The sequence below is a fragment of the Antedon mediterranea genome, chromosome 9, assembly GCF_964355755.1.
Source record: "Antedon mediterranea chromosome 9, ecAntMedi1.1, whole genome shotgun sequence".
In the NCBI taxonomy this organism is placed as follows: domain Eukaryota; kingdom Metazoa; phylum Echinodermata; class Crinoidea; order Comatulida; family Antedonidae; genus Antedon; species Antedon mediterranea.
The window spans coordinates 9,117,117-9,135,749 of record NC_092678.1 but is presented as its reverse complement, the minus strand read 5'-3'; the positions used below and the strand labels follow the sequence as shown (position 1 = coordinate 9,135,749).

Genomic DNA, 18,633 nt, shown 5'->3' with positions numbered 1-18,633 from the left:
CAGAAATGGGCACCATGTCTTCTGCGTTGATAACAATTCCAAACATCCGCTAGTTTTTCAATATTACTATTGTCTAACATGTTTTACCTGCACTTTCGGTTTTTTTTATAAGATTTAAAATTCTGAAAAAATATCTTGATTTCTAAAGACACCACAGCCTAAAGTTTTGGCTGTTGCAAATCAGTGTTTTCAGAAAAATGCTTTTAAAGTTTTTTACAGGAAATGACAAATACAAAAAAAGAAACAGAGCGTTTAAGTTTACGCCTTAGCAAACGGATATTCTGGTATTCAAGTGTTGCAGCCTTAGCAAACGGGTATTCTGGTGATTCAAGTGTTGCATCTGTTTTTAAATATAGTTGTTATTAATATACAGGAAAAGATGAATTTCACCTCATAAAATTAACGATGGACAAAAGTTATTGGTTCTTATGACACTTGATCATATTATATTTTCAGATTTTTTCCTACCTGAATCTAAGTGACTTAAGCCAATGCTCTCTAGTTTGCCGTTCATGGAATATGATTATAGGAACTTGTTCTTTATGGAGTCGAGTAAGTTTATTTTAAACCAAAATTGTGAGAAATACAGAGGCAGATCTAGAGGGTGTCATTAATTTTTATTCATTTACTCTTTATTGTACGTACAATTTGTAAAGTTTTTTATGCATTTGTGCCATTATTAAACATTTAGCATTCATGTAAACACACATGTAATGTTTTTTATGGTGTGTACACCGGTATGTGTGTGTGAACTTCGGAGTTTGCTAGGCAATGTGATATTCACTTTTACTTTTTTTTGTTTGTTATGCAAATGATTACATAAAAATGTATTGTACATTACATTATTATTATCATTATATTATCATTATTAATATTATGTTATTTTTGTAGGTTGATTTGTCTGCAGTTAAGAATAGGTAAGATGTTTAATTTGAAAATGAAGTCAGTCAACTAAATAAGTACATTATAAAAAGAATAAGAGATTGAACATTTTATAGAAATATATATAAATGAACAGGCACAGAATAAATTCTAAACTGCCAGGTGATATACTGACAATATTACTTAATTTGAAGTGAGATGAGAACCTTCTGTGTGAACACAGTACAAATAACTCAAAATTATCATTGTTAAAACTTGTTACATTTGGCCTACGTGTGAAATGGCTATAAGAAGATATTTCCTCTCTAATCTTGATTATACAGTATGTATTTTGCCTTACATATTAACTTAATTGTACACAAAATGATTCAAAACAAAGGGGGAGATGATCAATAAGTTTTTAACTTTTTGTTTTGTTTCCTGTAATTTTCATTTTGTTGACAAAATAGAAAAATATGTACTTTATCATGTTATTTATTTTAACTATTGTTAGAAATAAACATTATACAATACAAAATTTGGCCCTTAAGTTATTGACATTTTTTCTTTTCCCTTTATCTATTGGAAATGCAAGGGACTTCGTCCATAACCCTACTGATTTTTCCCAATATCACTTTAATTTCCATTGTTTGTGTAGGCCTACAGTTTAAAAAACTTGCACACAGTTAAATGGAATGTGACTAATCATTGGCAGGTCCAGATTTTGAAATAAAACAACAAGGAAAATAGACCAAAATGCCTTCATTTAAGTATTGTATGCTGCTGCCCTACAACTAATAAACGTAAAAGAATAACTATTTGTGCTCACAATTATAATATTAGCAAACTACTGTTTTAGGGTAACAGATCGATCTGTTGGATTGTTGCTACAGAAGTGTCGTCCATATTTACTTCATTTAAATTTAAGGGGGTGTAATCGTCTACAGAAGTCAAGCATCCTATCCATCAGTAAGTGAAAATGCTGCATTTAAAAAAATTTATTATTACTTTGATCTTTGAGGATTTAGAAGGCTATCTCCGGTACCATTCAAAATGATTGCGTTTATTGATTGTTTAATGTTTTGGTTTAATCTGTTTTTGTTCTTATATGGCATCAAAATAAATCAAAATCATTGTTTTACTTTGCGTCCTAGTGGCAACCAAGCTTTATTAATGACTTGCAATCTTTTACAATAGAAATTAATTGCCATTTTGGCTGAGTTTAAAAAGTTTCCATGAATTTTGAACAATAGAATTAATATTCATTGAATACACTGACTGTATCTGTGTGGTCTGGAACAATTTGAAAATTTGTGTTGATTTGTGCGCTAATTAATAAACATGGTTACGTGCACAGAACAATGTAAAACATGTTATGTATAGGCTTGTGCACTTTACAAGTAGTAAAATGTGTTGTGTAACATTTTCTCCCATTGTATTCCAAAAATCATTATAAACCCCAAATTCCTTTACAGTCCAATAGCTAGCATACGATGATCATACGTTATTAATGCTGTTTACCAGCAAGTTTATTTTTTTAATTCAGGTCAATGTAGAAATCTACAAGATTTAAATCTATCAGAATGTCAAGGACTAAATGATGGCATTATGAGAGAGATTACGGAAGGTTGCCATATCCTGTTATACCTCAACATCTCTTATACCAACATTACTGATGCAACACTTAGATCTTTAGCAAGGTTAGTAACTACCTATTTATCCTCATCAAGCCCTGCAGCCTAGCAACTATCATAATAGTCTTAATATCTATCCTTTTTTTAAGCTGCTGCCTGTAAAATTAGTATGCATATTACTAAAGGCCAATGCACACTGAATAATCACACATGAATCACCACGCGTCGAAAGTCAAATCATGTGAAGATTGAACAGGTTAGGTATCACGAACAAGGATCCAAATTTGGAAGGGCATCATAGCGCGTCATTTTCGCCTGACAACAGTTCCTGTTTGATCTGGTAGAGAGAGAGGCCTAGCTGTAGTCTAGGTAGGCTATAGAGGCCTAGGTATTTACAAATTTATCTCCAATACACTTGTATTTTTAATACATGCATCCACTGAAAATACATTTTCTCTGGTTTTGTGATTTTTATATTCAAGTGCACCTTTTGTCATAAAAAGACAAGAATACTCGTGAATTATGGCCATGATATCCTCCAGTTAGGGAAATATCGTGTTCGTCGTAATAAGTAAAAAAAATCTGAAATAATCGTTAATTTTTCTATAACAAAGATTTTTATTGCCGTTACGCAATACATTTGGTAGTAGTCGCTGTTTCTAAAATGCAGTAGACACACAACAATTCATCAGTACGAACGTTAACACTGTTTTATACACTGTAACACTTGTCCAACTGGTAAACAGTAACTTACTAACATAGATTTCGCATCTATGTGGACACATTTGTTAATGCAAATTAAAAACTTTACGGCTGATTAAGCCAAAAACACTGCATGGTGTTTAACAATACAGTACTAACTTTACTGTAGCAACATGGCTCCCTGTCAGGATGACTTTTATACTAAATCCTGGCATAAACATACAATTTTAAACTTTTAAAGAATAATAATAAAATATAATAAATAATAAACGTTTTATGGTGAAATTATTTCAAAATCATATTTGTTTTAGTCATAACACAAAATTATAAGGCTCCCTGACAGGGATGGACCTCTATTTACTAGATTCATCCAAATCGTTGTTAGCTAAGAGTAGCCGTAGCTTGTGAATTGGCCGCTCCAAGTAACCTCTTTAGTGACGCAACTTAACTTTCCTAACGAGACCATCATCGTCGGTGAAGATGTTTACAACCAACCCAAGTTTCCAACTGTTTCTTGGTACATTGATCATCTTTGATAAGGACCACGTCACCCACATGCATATTGCGTCTGGTACAGTTCCAAGTTTTTCGAGGTTGTAACGTTGTATTCGTTCCTCCATCGGCTCCAGAATTGGTTGGCCATGTATTGCACTCTTTTTCCATCTTCGTCTACAATATACTGTAGATCTGCAGATTGAAATACCCCAGGTGGTGGAAGCAATACCTTGGATTTCATGGTGAGTAGATGGTTAGGTGTTAGTGGCTCAGGTGAAGATGGATCAACCAGTATGACTTGCCATTGTGGTTGCGTAATGCTGTTTGGAAATGATAGGATGAACAGTCTCGGCGGCTCCTGGCAAACCATCTAGGAATCTTTGCAAGTGAAAAGGAGTGCCTTCCATTTCATCACTACTCGGTAATGACTGTGATTCATCACTGTCCACACCAACACGCAAGACATCTAATCTCGCCTGACACTTGACTAATTCCTTTTGTTGCTTCATATGTGCAGTTTCAGTTTCAAGCTCTAGTCGTCTCTTGTCTAACTCAAGCTTTTGTATAGTAGCATCACGATCCAGCATAAACTTATGATGCTTTAACTCCATTGTTCCATTGTACTGTACTCCAATTCAGCCTTCAATTCAGCCTCCTTGGTTTTCTCCAACATTCTTATATGATCTCTCCTTACACTTGATGTAGTACTACGGGATCGTTCAGAATGATTAGAAGAGTGCCTTTTTGAATGAGATGAGTGTTTACAGGACCTTTGAGATGATTGTTTACGGCTGACTAAGCCAAAAACACCGCATGGTGTTTAACAATACAGTACTAACTTTACTGTAGCAACAGAGATTTTTTTGGAAAATGTCATTTTTCTACAATTTTTACCTAAAACTTTGATTTATGCAATTTTTTATAAAACGATAAAAATAATTATTTATTATACATATCTTCATCAATATCCAGAGAGAAAGCCATTGAATTGACAAAAAACAGGAATGCCAAAATAGCTGTAATGACGTCACATGGCATCATTAATATGCGAATTAGCTTTTTTTTTTACTCCCAACCGTAGACCAACGTTTTTCCCATCACACACCATAAAAATAATTACAAAATTATCTCATTTAGTATTTTTGTGCAATTGATTAAAATAATAAATATCCAGTGACCCAAATAATCCAAATCCCACTTTGACAGATTTTTAAGATATTATTCATTTTTCCCCCTCCCCCCACAAAAAAATAGTAAAAAGGCGGGGTTTTCAAGAAAATCGTACATATTGAAAACAATTTTTACAAAATATGAAGTACGAGGGATGATATTTTTAAATAACAGTTTAAATGTATGAAAAATATAAATTTTCTGGGTGGGAGCTCCACTTTAAAGTTGGGCTTGTATATGCATTTTATAATTTTCGATGGGGGCCATTTTGAATATGCAAATTAAGGGCTTACTGTAGATGGCCGAATTTGTAATGAATATTGGAAAATACTAAAGTAGTAGTAACATTAGCACTACAGCAGAAATAGTAGCAATAGCTCTTCTTAAACGCTTTTCAATCTGTTGTTGTGCATATGTACAAGTGTGAACATTTTTGTTTCTCTCTGAATGTTTGCCATACATATTGTGATTGGTTTTCTCTTTTGGTTCTTGATTTTTCGCAATAGTAGCAATATTAATGTCGTTTTACTGAATGATTGTTGGTATGATACACTCTAGACACTACAATATTATTCTTGTGTGTTACACAGTGGGCAACCGAATTAGGAGACACGATTGTTGACTGCGCTTTAGAAAATCACCAAGTGTCACCCTGTCCAATGTGATTGCTGCCTTATTGTTTTATATAGTGCAATGGGACATTTTGCATAGACTTTCATCTTTAACCTCATAACATTATTTGCTGCATTGCACTCATAAATCATAAACATTAATTGTGTACACTACTGTAACAGCAGTACTTCAGTAAATCAAAAAATAAATTGTAAAATTAGGGGCTGAACTTAACCAGTATAAATAAAGGATTTGATTTTTGTCTAATAAAAAAGTCTAGTAAAGTTAGGTTTGTGATATACAAAGTAAAAAAAGATACATAAACATAATAGTGTAATGTTCTATTGAAAAGAGTGGTATTTTTATTAATTTTTTTTATTAGGTGGTCTTGTAATATGCAGTATTTGAGCCTTGCATATTGTAAGAGATTTAGTGACAAAGGCCTTCAATACCTTGCTACTGGCAGAGGATGTCGAAAACTTATTTACCTTGATCTCTCAGGATGTCGCCAGGTAAATCTATAAAAGTATAGAATACATATTCAAAAGAAAAGAAATTCACATTTTAATTGGCTGTGATTTACATTTTAAGATGATATATGTGAGCTTTCATCTTCTGGACGATAGATAAAGGAGACGGAGAGTTACTGTAGAGACAGTGATGGGCATGTAACATTCTTTTGTCTTGTAGCTTTCATTTTCAGGACTCAAACCGAACAGTTATTCTTCTACAAATGCGGCCATTCCATGTATAAATTTGCTCAATTAGGCGCGTTTTACTCCAGTCACGTATGTCCATTGGTTCCTGGTAAATTGGTCCTGCCTAATTATTTAAGGAGGTTTGTACTCCTCACCAAAATTAGATCAACTTCTACTCCAAATAATAACATAAGAAATGATCATTTGTATTGTGGGCTTTCCGTGTTAGGTTAATTTAAGAATTCTTAATTTTTACAGATTACATCAGAGGGGTACAAGAATATTGCTAATGGCTGCTCCAATATTCAAAGCTTGTCTGTGAATGACAACAGTACTGTTAAGGATGACAGTATTGTTGCATTGGCATCACGATGTCATAATCTTCGCAACGTGTCTTTTCTTGCTACGCCAAATATTACTGATGTGTCGATCAAAGTTATTGCGCAACACAAGAAGCTCCAGAAAATCAGAATAGAAGGTAATTCATTAACCCTATTATATTACAATAAATTATTTCAGATGACAAAACAGTGGATGGCAGCTTGGACATCATCTTCATCGACGTTGTTAATAATAATAATAAGTGTGTAATTTTTTAAATATGTTAATTACGCAAAATGAATTGGCCAACACGGCCTAAAAAACACATCATAAATGAAAAATTTGGCTTACAAAGACTCTGAAAACATATTTGTATAATATTTTAGATCTAATTTAAGGTAACAAACTACATTTTATGTAAAAATAAATACTATATCATATGGTCTAATTGCGATAACTTTATTCGTCTTTGAACGGTTAAAAATATGAAAAATAAGTCGATTCTAATCATTTTAGTGGCTGTCTATAAATCCCAACATACATTGCCCACGGATTGATATTTTAGTTTTTCCACCTAGTACTTTCAATCAATCGTGAAGGCCAAAATAAATAGAAGAATTGTAACTTTTCAGCGAAAACACCAGGTTTTCCCCAATCTGTATTACGGATTCTAGCAAAAACAGAAAGACAATTAATACAGCAACTACGACATCGTCAGGCTAGGCCTATAGCTTAGGCGTACTGTGCGATGTTTGTATGTTACTGTTGTTTACCAGCTAGGCCTACAAAACTAAGCCTAGCTGGGCTAGGCCTAAAGACCGTACACGACAGGACATTCACTGCAAGCTACATTGGTTCTCTCTTTTTATCATAAATTACCATATAATGTACATCTAAGACAAATGACCTGGTTTAATGTAAAACGTAATATATATATATATGCAATATTTTTACAAAACGTCAACAATTATAGGGAATGAGTCTTTAACTGAAAACATTATTTGTTTTTTTTTCTTGCCTATTCAAAATCTGATTTTATTAATCTTCATTTTTCATGTATTTGGCGACAACACATCTTTCATGTTAAAAACACAGTTTTATTGTGAGGATCTTTTTTTTTCTTCTACTGTATATTCTTTCTTTCCACAAATTTTGTTGGCAGCGTATCTCAGCGTATCTCAGCGTATCTCAGCGTATCTCTAAATTCTGGCCAGCATAAGATTGTATAACTTTGTCATAAGATTGACCTGTAGCTGTAGATGTGCAAGAAACTTTGTCATATCATTTTAGAGTCGCGCAGCGTAAGTTACGCACGATTTTATGAATTTAACATATGTCGAAAACCATATAACAATTTAAATTAAAACTTAGCAAAGTGTAAGTTATGTTATTTACTACTGTATCTGTGGGTTAAAAAAGGCATGCTTCACAGAAAGTTATGCACGTTTGAAATTTAAAATTCAATTTCTAATCAACTTTCTACGTGTTACATGTCATTTTAAGCGTGTAAAAATGTCCAGGTGTGCACAATGTCTTTATTTTACTGTTACTGCATTTTTTTAAATTCTGGTCACAATGGCATAATCGTTTTTCTGTCCGCAATATTATTATTTAATTCAGACCCTATAACCCTTGTGGTAAAAGCAATTAACTTACCGAAAATCATATAATGACCATCTGACAAATTATATAAAAGAAAACAATCTTCAATACATTTTATCCTTACCTTAAACTTTGCTGAATTTAAGTACTGTTGATGTATACATTAGGTAATAATATTATATAGTACCTTGCAAATGTTGGAATTTTGTGGTTCGGACAAACCCTCCTTTACAGCGAACCCTGTAACCATGTTCGCATGGCCAATACCCTCACCCCATCTCTGACAATCCTCCAAATACGTGCCCAAGAGTTATTCGTACATTGAAAACTCGATCATGTATGAGTCAATATGTGTCCGTAGACTTCCAAGAGTTGCGAAAGAATCGCTTATTTTTTACTGGAACCACTCATTTTGGTCCCTGGATATAACATGATATAGCCCAGATATTGATGCGTCTACCGCAGTACAGTTAGCTGGCCCAATGATTCAACATCACCAGACAAGTGCGTATCCATTGTTTAGTTCGCTGGCAGTCAGCAAGCAAGTGTATAGCCCTCCAACGTTTACATACAGTATGTCAAAAATGAAATGCCGCGATTACCTACAGCACAGTATTTATGTGTGGCTATGAAGTATAGTGTGTCATTCTGACAGAGATATTATAGTACACTATAGTATAATATGTGGTTAAAACATTGTATCTATCATTTTTTAATCTTTTAAATATCTAGTGCCTCTTTCCCTGAATTTAATCATGTTATATAACATTTCTATTTAAAATTTTTTATAAACAGGCAATACCAAAATAACTGATGCTTCGTTAAAGTACATAGGAAGATGGTGCAGCGACCTACGTCATGTTTACATGGTAGACTGCCCTCGATTAACAGATGCAAGTCTCAAATCTATTGCCACCTGCCGTAACATTAACATTGTCAACTTTGCAGATTGTATCAGGTAAGAAAGTCATCCTTAATATCTTGTTCAGTTTAGGATTATATTATTGTTCTGCAATAGGCCACAGACTAAGTTCTGAAGTGAAATAAAAGTTTATTAAATAAATTTAAGTACATTTAGACTTAAATAGCACTTTAATTGGATCTACTAATTAGGTCAGACGCTGTTGATTCCCGTTTTAACTTACGCAAGATACAGAAATTAAATTAAAGAGTAAATTTAATGTTCAAAGTACTTCCTTTAATCCAAAATAATATCAGCACTTGCAAAGTAATAATCCAAAACAAAAGAAATATCCCAGTAATATCCAATAGAAATAAGGTGTAAATAATAGTTTAAAACTGTAGAGTATAGAGCAGGAGCATGGTAAAGCAAAATGAATGGCTACATACCCTTGCACAGGCAAACAACAACTGAGCAGAGCAAATGAAAATCAGGACAAAGAAAAACAAAGGAGAAACAGCACACTGTGCACACTTGGCAAATAATATGTCAATGAGAATGCAAATAAGAAAGTAATAAATGAATACAGTATTCATAGGGCAGAAACTTCTAGAATAACAGAAACTAAAGTAAAATAAATACATGTACTCTGCAGCATGGCTCCCTCAAGGACGTAAAGTAATTAAATTAATATTGGAGTCCTTGTAAATTAAATAAAGTTCTTGTTCAAGCATAACATAAGTTCTTATCAAAAACAAAGTTTATTTGTTCACAAAATACTCAAAGTTCTTGATTTCATTTTCCAAATTTCGCATCAAAGGATTGGCTCCCTGACAGGGATTGGACCACTTCAAGAATTGCTGGCTACTAACAACTCACACTGACCACTCTGATGATAAAGTTTGACCTTCCTTACGAGATCATCCTTGCTTTTCATCACTTTCACAATCAGACCAAGCTTCCAATCATTGGGATGGTGCATTTGCATCCTTGATGATAACTACGTCACCTATACAAACATTTCTTCTAGTGACGTTACCTACCGTATGCCAAAATATTTCATCACACAGAAGATCCACAGCTATTCAATAATGGTTTCAACGCACTATGCACAGTCCTTATTTGATGTTCCCACACGAACACCCCTTCCCCCTCCCCCCACCAAAAATGTGACTTGCTGAGGGAAAGTTAAATATCCATCTGCATTGTCTGTCACGTAAAAAATGTTGCACTTTAGAGAACTTGTTAATTGCCACAAAAAAAGTTGTTCCCTAGTCAGATCGCATCGGGTACACCGGAACTTTTATGCTGTGGGGATCTATCTAGTCTTTAAGAGTATTTGCCTGCCAGCCGCCCACCGCCTGTCATCTATACCTGGCAAGTGCAGAAAGTGCTTAATACTCTCAACCCTTTCAAAGCCGGGCATCCTGATGATCAGCCAAAAAATAACAAAACATAATGTTAGCATAATGTATTCACAATATTTCATATCTTAAAATGCTACCAGGAGCTAATGGAATTAAGCCTCTCTTTTAGTCAGACATTATATTATCCTAAAAGTGTGCCGAATCGTCAAGTAACACACAGCTCGAATGGTGCTCGTGGGTTAGGATAGAATACATTAGCTTAGTGCTATTATGATATAGATTAATACTAAAACGTATAATAATAAATAATTTATTGTTTTGTTCTGTGATAACTTTGTTTACAGAATTATTTCTGCATATCCTTAATAGAGACCAATGAATTTTTTTCTATTAATAGAATTAGTGATAATGGAGTACGAGTTCTTGTAGAAGGTCCATCGGGACCAAAGATACGGGAGATGAATTTTACAAATTGTGTTCGTGTCAGTGACATTTCTATAATGAAGATTATGCAAAAGTAAGTACAGTACAGTATATGGTGTTGTAAAAAGACTAAAAAATTTGACAAGAAAATCACAATGATTTTGATGCTAACCATTGTAAAACATCAGGTGATTGAACACAACATTGTGAGATTTCCAAAACCTTGAAAGTGATTATTCTATTACAACAGATGCTACAGTTTGGTTTATGGTGTGTTTTGTTTCTGCGAACATGTGACCGATGCTGGTGGCGAAATGCTAGGAAACCTATTCTCCTTGACCTCTGTTGACCTTTCAGGTTGTAGTTTGGCTGATACCGTAAGTAATACATTTTGTTTGCTGTATAGTATTTACTAATCTATTGTTGTAAATCAGTCTGTCTAAACTACTGGATATAAACCATAGATATACAGTCATTTTTCTCTATCATCTTTGTATGTTTACTTGAGCCATCAATTACTGTATTACAAAATCACTCTTTCTGTACTTTGACAATTTGATGAATAGACCTACCTATTAATCAGTTTTTCCTTTTGATACCAACATCTTTTTGTTTTATGTATAATATAGAACTATAGGTTATTAAAAATAAGTATTAAAACATGATGATGACAATTTAATTGAAAGAAGTCCACAGGAGCCATACAGGGTTACCATACAGGGTTACCATACAGGGTTACCATACAGGGTTACCATACAGGGTTACCATACAGGGTTACCATACAGGGTTACCATACAGGGTTACCATACAGGGTTACCATACAGGGTTACCATACAGGGTTACCATACAGGGTTACCATACAGGGTTACCATACAGGGTTACCATACAGGGTTACCATACAGGGTTACCATACAGGGTTACCATACAGGGTTACCATACAGGGTTACCATACAGGGTTACCATACAAGGTTACCATACAGGGTTACCATACAGGGTTACCATACAGGGTTACCATACAGGGTTACCATACAGGGTTACCATACAGGGTTACCATACAGGGTTACCATACAGGGTTACCATACAGGGTTACCATACAGGGTTACCATACAGGGTTACCATACAGGGTTACCATACAGGGTTACCATACAGGGTTACCATACAGGGTTACCATACAGGGTTACCATACAGGGTTACCATACAGGGTTACCATACAGGGTTACCATACAGGGTTACCATACAGGGTTACCATCCACGGTTACCATACAGGGTTACCATCCACGGTTAGAAAGTGATACAACAAAAACATTAATAATGGAAAATATCTTAAATAATGCTGCTGTTTCATATACTTATTTTTTGCTAAATCTACAACAAATACTGTACCGGGAGTAAATTAGAGGTACAGTATGTAGTTTTTCTATTGTACTTGATAATGTTTGAATATTTGTTTGGCGTGTTCGATTGGGGAGTATTTTGAGCATTGAGATTGTTGAGCGCAATCATTTTACAATTTACCATATAAATTCAAAAGTATACTCTACAAAGTTGCATATCAAATATGCCAATTGAGAGCCGGATGTAATCTAATTGTAATGCATATTTTAATGGTTTTATACCTGATCAATATTGATATAAAAATATCCTGGATTTATAAAGAGCCTAATGTAAGCACTGAACATTATTACCCCAGTCATTTTTTTGGATCAAACACGTATAGAAATATACTCCTATAATGCAGCTAGTAATCAGTGCAAGGTTGTGTCTTGATCTAACAGGGTTCCCATTTATACACGTGGGTGGAGAGCTTAAGGATACAAGCAATGCGGCGAGAGTTGGGTTCGAACCTTGATTTCATGACATGCTGCGCCACATGCCCTCACTTAAGCGTCAAGAGTTTTTTATTGAATATTTGAAAAATAATGTATAGAATTATCTGATTTTATCTATCCATACTTTTCGTTGTTTGTATCTATATATTATTTGTAAGATGTTGATGTGCATATTGGGTGTATGCAATGCTTTCTGTGTAGTACATAATAATAAAGCCTTTATAGATTGTGCATTTGTTATTGGTATGGAATTTTAAATAACAGAATGAATGAATATTTTCTTTATATATGGTTTGTGTCAAGCTTACAATTGCTTTGTGGATAAGGTTTTAATACACAAATAAAACAATTTGTTTATTAATATTGCATAATAAATAATTGGTACATGTTTAAATTGTTTTAATTACATTGTGTCATTTGTGCTTGCAGGGTTTAGCAGCTCTGGGGAATAATGTGCAGTTAAGAGATGTTACCTTAGCTGAGTGTTTCCAAATCACGGATCTTGGTATACAAAAGTTTGCGCAACAGTGCCGCGAACTTGACAGACTAGATGTTTCACATTGCACACAACTTACAAATAATGCTATCAAGAATTTAGCTTTCTGTTGTCGTCATTTACGTGTCCTTAACCTTGCAGGCTGTATTCAGGTTTGTCTTCTCGGTGTTTTTTTTTTTTTTCGAGAATCCATGCAAAGTTTAAACATTTAAAAATCCAGGATCCATCCCAGAGTGGTACCAGCCACCACACATATATTTATAAGACCACACAAATTGAAACCGGGCTCTACCACTGTACTCTGTTTTAATGAGCGATCAATAGCATAATAATTTGCTTTTTTTTTATAGTTAAATGATCTCAGTCTTCAATACTTATCTGGCGTATGTCATTACCTCATGGACCTTGACATTTCTGGTTGTTTCACAATCACCGACCGGGCTTTGAAGTTTTTGCGAAAGGGATGCAAGAGGTTAAAAATCCTGACAATGCTCTACTGCCGAGGAGTTTCAAAGTAAGATTTCACAAAGAATTAAAATGCTTGTGTTTCTTTCAAACAGAGACTTTCTCAATATTGATTTGATTGATTGATTGATTGATATTGATATTTTCCTTACAAAATAAACTTAGTTCAAATAAAAAGAATAGAAGAGCATAATACACAATATTCTATAATATTTTTTATCGCCATGCAAAAATAATTTTTAAACAATCTTTTGTAGAATATGCCATTTTAAGGTCACATAATATTTGGAAAAAATTTAAATATAAAAATAATCAACCAACAACAGTTTATTTTGTAATGTTATAAGTAAAATCATTATTTTGGGGTTTTATAATAATAACAACTATAAATTGAATAAAACTATGAAAGTGGCTTATTAAAAATGTTTAATTGATTTTTTTAATATTTTGGGGAACAATGCATCTTTGTGAATATACAGTATTTTGCATAGAAAATAGTTTGTACGATTGCATCCAGTGATTCTTTTATCGGAAACTCAAAAATGGCTGTTCAGGCCTTTTTCTGCTACCAAGAAATAATAATTGTTTTGTTAAATAGTAATATAAAAACAGGATATTAAAAAAAATAATCTGTTTAAAACATTAAAAACATTTAATGGATGGCAAAAAATCCATATCAGTAATCAATAGTTTAGTGGCAGTGACCTTCAATGATAGCATGTTTAATGTTTTGCAAATGAAATTTATATGGTAATACTTTTATTAATATTTCAGAACTATGTATCAGAAATTGTCGTCAAAAATACAGTATGTAAGCTGGAGTGATGATCCCATTCCTGTAAATTTCGGACCTGGTTTTGACTACCTAGAAACCCTGAACTTTGAGCAGAAGTCACCTGATCGTGAACCTAAACCCAACAAGACCAAAGCAGTAGAGGATCAAGGTGATGGTGTTTTTACTCTTGACATGCGAGAAACTCCAATTTCAAGAGCACCAAGTAGTAGACTTGAACTTGAAACAGATGTCTCGCTGGCTTTGCCTTTGATGGTCCCACATACAACAGCGACTTCATTACAAGCTACTCATGCTTAACTAATGAAAGGTAGAATTGACAGTGAGGTGCTTCTGGTGTCGATTTAGTACAAGAACTATATAATGATAAAATATATTATATAATAGTCATTTCCAGAGTATTTACCAACCAGTTAATGGAAAGATGTAGAAGATTTGTTTTGTTTTGGTGACTTTTTTTTTATCTCTAACATAAGAATTGAATATGGACTGAATAGTATATCCTAGTTAAAACTTCATCTGTCTGAGTGTATTTAATTTTTAATCAAGAATTATATTTCTACATTCAAGGAAAATTTGTAAGTTTATTCAACCAGTTGTTCTAGGAAATATTGATAAATACCTGAACATTAATCTTCAATTTTGATGTAAAGTGTCACATTTTCTACATAGTTACAGGAAAATTAGAAAGTGTTCATTTTCTACCCAAGGTAGTGCACTAATTATACAGTGTAACATTCTCAATTATTCTTTCAATTCAAGAATTTAATACAGTCATCAGTCGTTCCAATTAATATTATGCGTTGATGTGCATTGCTTTAAGCCACAGGCTAGCAGTGTACTTGCGTTGTCAACTTGTATATTCCAAATGTCAATTAATATACATTACAGCAAAATTGATTTTTACTGTAAATTGTGTGTGAATTCCTGATTTAAAGAAAATTCACTTCACTGGCAATGTCAGCGATAATTACATTAACATAATAAGTGGTTCACTAACATTTATGCAATACTTTATTTAGAGTTTGAAAATTGATAGATGTCTCTTTTATAACGTGATGTTTATGTACAAATTATTAGGTAATGTAAATATTTAAAGAATTTTTGTGTGCTCTATAAATCTTCCCAGCCCACCAAATTGTCTATCGTTTATTTCTAAGAAAAGAAATAATTAAATTTGAATTTGTGCTGCTGTACTTTATCGTTTCTTTGTATTTGTTTTCACAGTTAAAGGTTATGTAGTTCCAAAGTTCTTGGCAAATTGTGAATCCTTGGGCAAGCACAATGGATTAAATAGTTTTGAGGAACCATTCTATTGCCTTTTTAAAATTTTACTAGACCATGGTTTCCTGATAGAAAATAATGATGGCCATATTGGTTTTTAATGATAGTAGGGAGCTTTTGCATCAGGATGGTAATTAACAGAGCATGATTATTATTTTGAATCATCCCATCCTGACATCAAAGTGAATATATATACATTTGCTTTGTATATTTTTTCAAAATGACACCATAAACTTTTCTCCGTGTATTGGACCGATCATTAAATAGACCAATTATAGTCCCGATGAGTAACTGGGCTTATACACATGCGGAGATTATTATTTTGTAAATTACCTTACAGTCATTAATATTTTGATATTTAATATGATAAACACGATCATATACATTTCTATTCCTTACTCTTTATATCGAAAAGAAGCCCACTAGGCTTGATTTCGATATGGTTTTTTTTTTTAGATTACTTTTGCAACTCAAAGAGGGCTTCTTTTTGAGATGGTTCTTTTAAAAAATGATGGTATCTTCGGACCTCGTCGTTTTACTGTACTTGTAAATACTTGCAATTGCATACCGAGATAATTTGCATATTAGTCTACAGGTTGTTGGTCCTATATATAATTTTAACAAGAACGGTATGAGTAAAACGGTTGTATTAGATGCAAGTACATGGTGTGTATAATGAATGTGAACGATAAATACACTTGACTGGGCTGCTGACTACTGTTTTTTATTTGGTTTATATCACAGTCGTTTATTCGGTGTTGTGTAGAAAGTCAGTATTTTTGTAGGATCGTCATTTGGTAATCTACAAGTGATTGACGGCCACTGATTTTGTAAAGATTGTCATTACTAATTACATAGCGCCAATCAGTATAATTTCCATCTATATCTTTGTCTGAAAGCCATTTACTAGCAGTCTTCTTAGATAGGTATTGCATGTTGTGCTAAGTAGCTCCAAGCATGGCAACCATAGGTAAGTACTCCTAAACAGACCATTAATGGATGGGTGGATCTTTCTATTTGTAAGCAGTGCTCTTTTTTTTTTCTGCAAAAGCACACAGCTGAATTGGTTCTGTATTTTACTTCTTAGTTGATGGTAGTCCATACACCAAGGTACAGTATCTGTTTTACGTTACTAATATGTACATTGTCTATTTTTATGATGTATTCTGGGTATTCTTCAGCCTTCTCTTTCTGGTTCCATATAATGCTTTCTGTTTGAGAACATATTGAGAACAAATTCCATTGAGACAAACTTCATTCAAGATGTTGCCTTGATTTGAAGTTCTTCATTTTGTGACCAGGAGCTTACAGCCAAGTCATCAGCATATCCACTTTCGAAGTTGTCATAGATGCCACTTGCCGGTGCTTTAGATCTTTGAGCATGATTTGTAGCTTTAATAGGAACTTGATAGTGATTACAAACTTGCATCTTTACAGTGTTGTTTGAACACTCTAATAACGTAATATATATATATAACCAGACAGACGTGTTTCAAATTGATCATTAGGATCATTTACCTTACCTTGATTTACCTTGACCTTTAGACTATAAACCTGTTAAGGTTTGTGAGTCCCTCTTTGAACATCTTGGTTATATGGCTCAAACTTTAGGTTGTGGGTTTTCCAGTGTGTTTCAAGATGGGTTTTAAAATTATTTATAGAGGATGCATTTACTATATGATATGGCAAACTATTCCAATCATTTACTGCAGATATTGAAAAGAATTTCTGTCTGTGTTTCGATTTACTATGAACTTTTTTAATTTTAAAATTGTGGCCTCTAGTTACAGTAGATGGTGCTAATTCAAAAAAGACACCCGGATTAACATTATCATACTTTTGTATCATTCTAAAAATCTGTAAGCAGCAAGACCTCTTTCTTCGAAATGCTAATGATGGCAGTTTCATAAATTTCATTCGGTCACTATATGGTTGAGTTTTAATTTCCACAGCAAGTTTTGTGGCTCTTTGCTGAACTTTTTCTAAGAGAATAGAATCACCAACAAACTGAGGAAGACAAGCCGTACTAGAATATTCTAAAATCGGTCTAACCATTGATTTATAAAGGATAGACACTAAATGACTGTCTAAATATTCAAAGGTTCTCTTAATTAAACCAAGTCTAGAGTTAGCCTTTTTAACAACTTCAACGATATGATCATGAAAATTCAATTTATTATCAACTAAAACACCAAGATCTCTCATCTGAGTTACAACTCCTAACTGAATTCTATCTGAACCTGTTCCCATAAAGTATGTTGTGTTCAAGGATTTTTTACCGAGATGCATAACCTTACATTTATTAATATTAAAGGGCAACTGCCACTTTACTGACCATTTATACATCTTATCAATGTCCGCCTGAAAATCAAGAGCATCTATGTCTGAATCAACAGCTTTGTATGTCTTTGAATCATCAGCAAACAAAAAAAGAGGTGACTTAACTAATTGAGGCAGATCGTTGATAAATATTGTAAAGCAGATTACACCATATACACTCCCGTCATCAGAAAAGTATGCCTTTGACTGTATTATGTCTATCATAGTAGTAGGCTGGTTCGGATGGAAGCTGGTTCGGATGGAAGTTGTTACTAATGCTTAGAAAGTAAAGTTTGTGGTTAACATGGTCAAAAGCAGCTGTCAAATCGATACAGCATGTGTAGAGTTTGAGGTTTGATCGACAAGCAATTTGCTTGATGACATGACGTACAGCATCGTTACAACCTCTGTTGTACCTGAATCCAAATTGTGTGCGTAGAAGTTAACTTTCATAAAAGGTGGAGAAGCGTGAATGATGATTATAAGTATCTTTGATATCCCTCTATATTTTGATGGATCAAGTTTACTGCTCTTTTTCTTCCAGATAGTTGTTAATTTAGACAGAGTCCCCAATGACTTGGTACTGTTTTAGTTCTCCAAACCTTCAGAAACAATCCATGCACATGATCTACAAATATTAGATTCTCTATATTTGTTTAGC

General features: G+C 33.5%; 2 protein-coding genes across 2 annotated transcripts in view; one reads left to right on the top strand and one right to left on the bottom strand.

Moving 5' to 3' along the window:
- LOC140059582 (F-box and leucine-rich repeat protein 13-like) overlaps window positions 1-15,901 on the top strand; it is a 61,495-nt gene extending 45,594 nt beyond the window's left edge. The window contains exons 8-19 of the mRNA XM_072105542.1: window positions 457-552; window positions 892-917; window positions 1,721-1,830; window positions 2,408-2,561; window positions 5,857-5,986; window positions 6,431-6,650; window positions 8,891-9,053; window positions 10,761-10,880; window positions 11,037-11,163; window positions 13,045-13,263; window positions 13,462-13,625; window positions 14,351-15,901. Coding sequence (XP_071961643.1) covers window positions 457-552; window positions 892-917; window positions 1,721-1,830; window positions 2,408-2,561; window positions 5,857-5,986; window positions 6,431-6,650; window positions 8,891-9,053; window positions 10,761-10,880; window positions 11,037-11,163; window positions 13,045-13,263; window positions 13,462-13,625; window positions 14,351-14,669 — 1,848 coding nt within the window. The 3' untranslated portion in view covers window positions 14,670-15,901. The remainder of the gene's footprint in view (window positions 1-456; window positions 553-891; window positions 918-1,720; window positions 1,831-2,407; window positions 2,562-5,856; window positions 5,987-6,430; window positions 6,651-8,890; window positions 9,054-10,760; window positions 10,881-11,036; window positions 11,164-13,044; window positions 13,264-13,461; window positions 13,626-14,350) is intronic.
- A 1,309-nt stretch (window positions 15,902-17,210) lies between these two features.
- Window positions 17,211-18,197, bottom strand: LOC140058149 (uncharacterized). The gene has a single exon (XM_072103705.1). It carries the CDS (start codon window positions 18,195-18,197, stop codon window positions 17,211-17,213), a length of 987 nt encoding a protein of 328 aa, XP_071959806.1.
- Between the last annotated feature and the right edge of the window lie 436 nt (window positions 18,198-18,633).

Coding starts and splice junctions, on each gene's coding strand:
- LOC140058149 (XM_072103705.1), bottom strand. CDS start 18,197: ATGATAGACATAATACAGTCAAAGGCATACTTTTCTGATGACGGGAGT.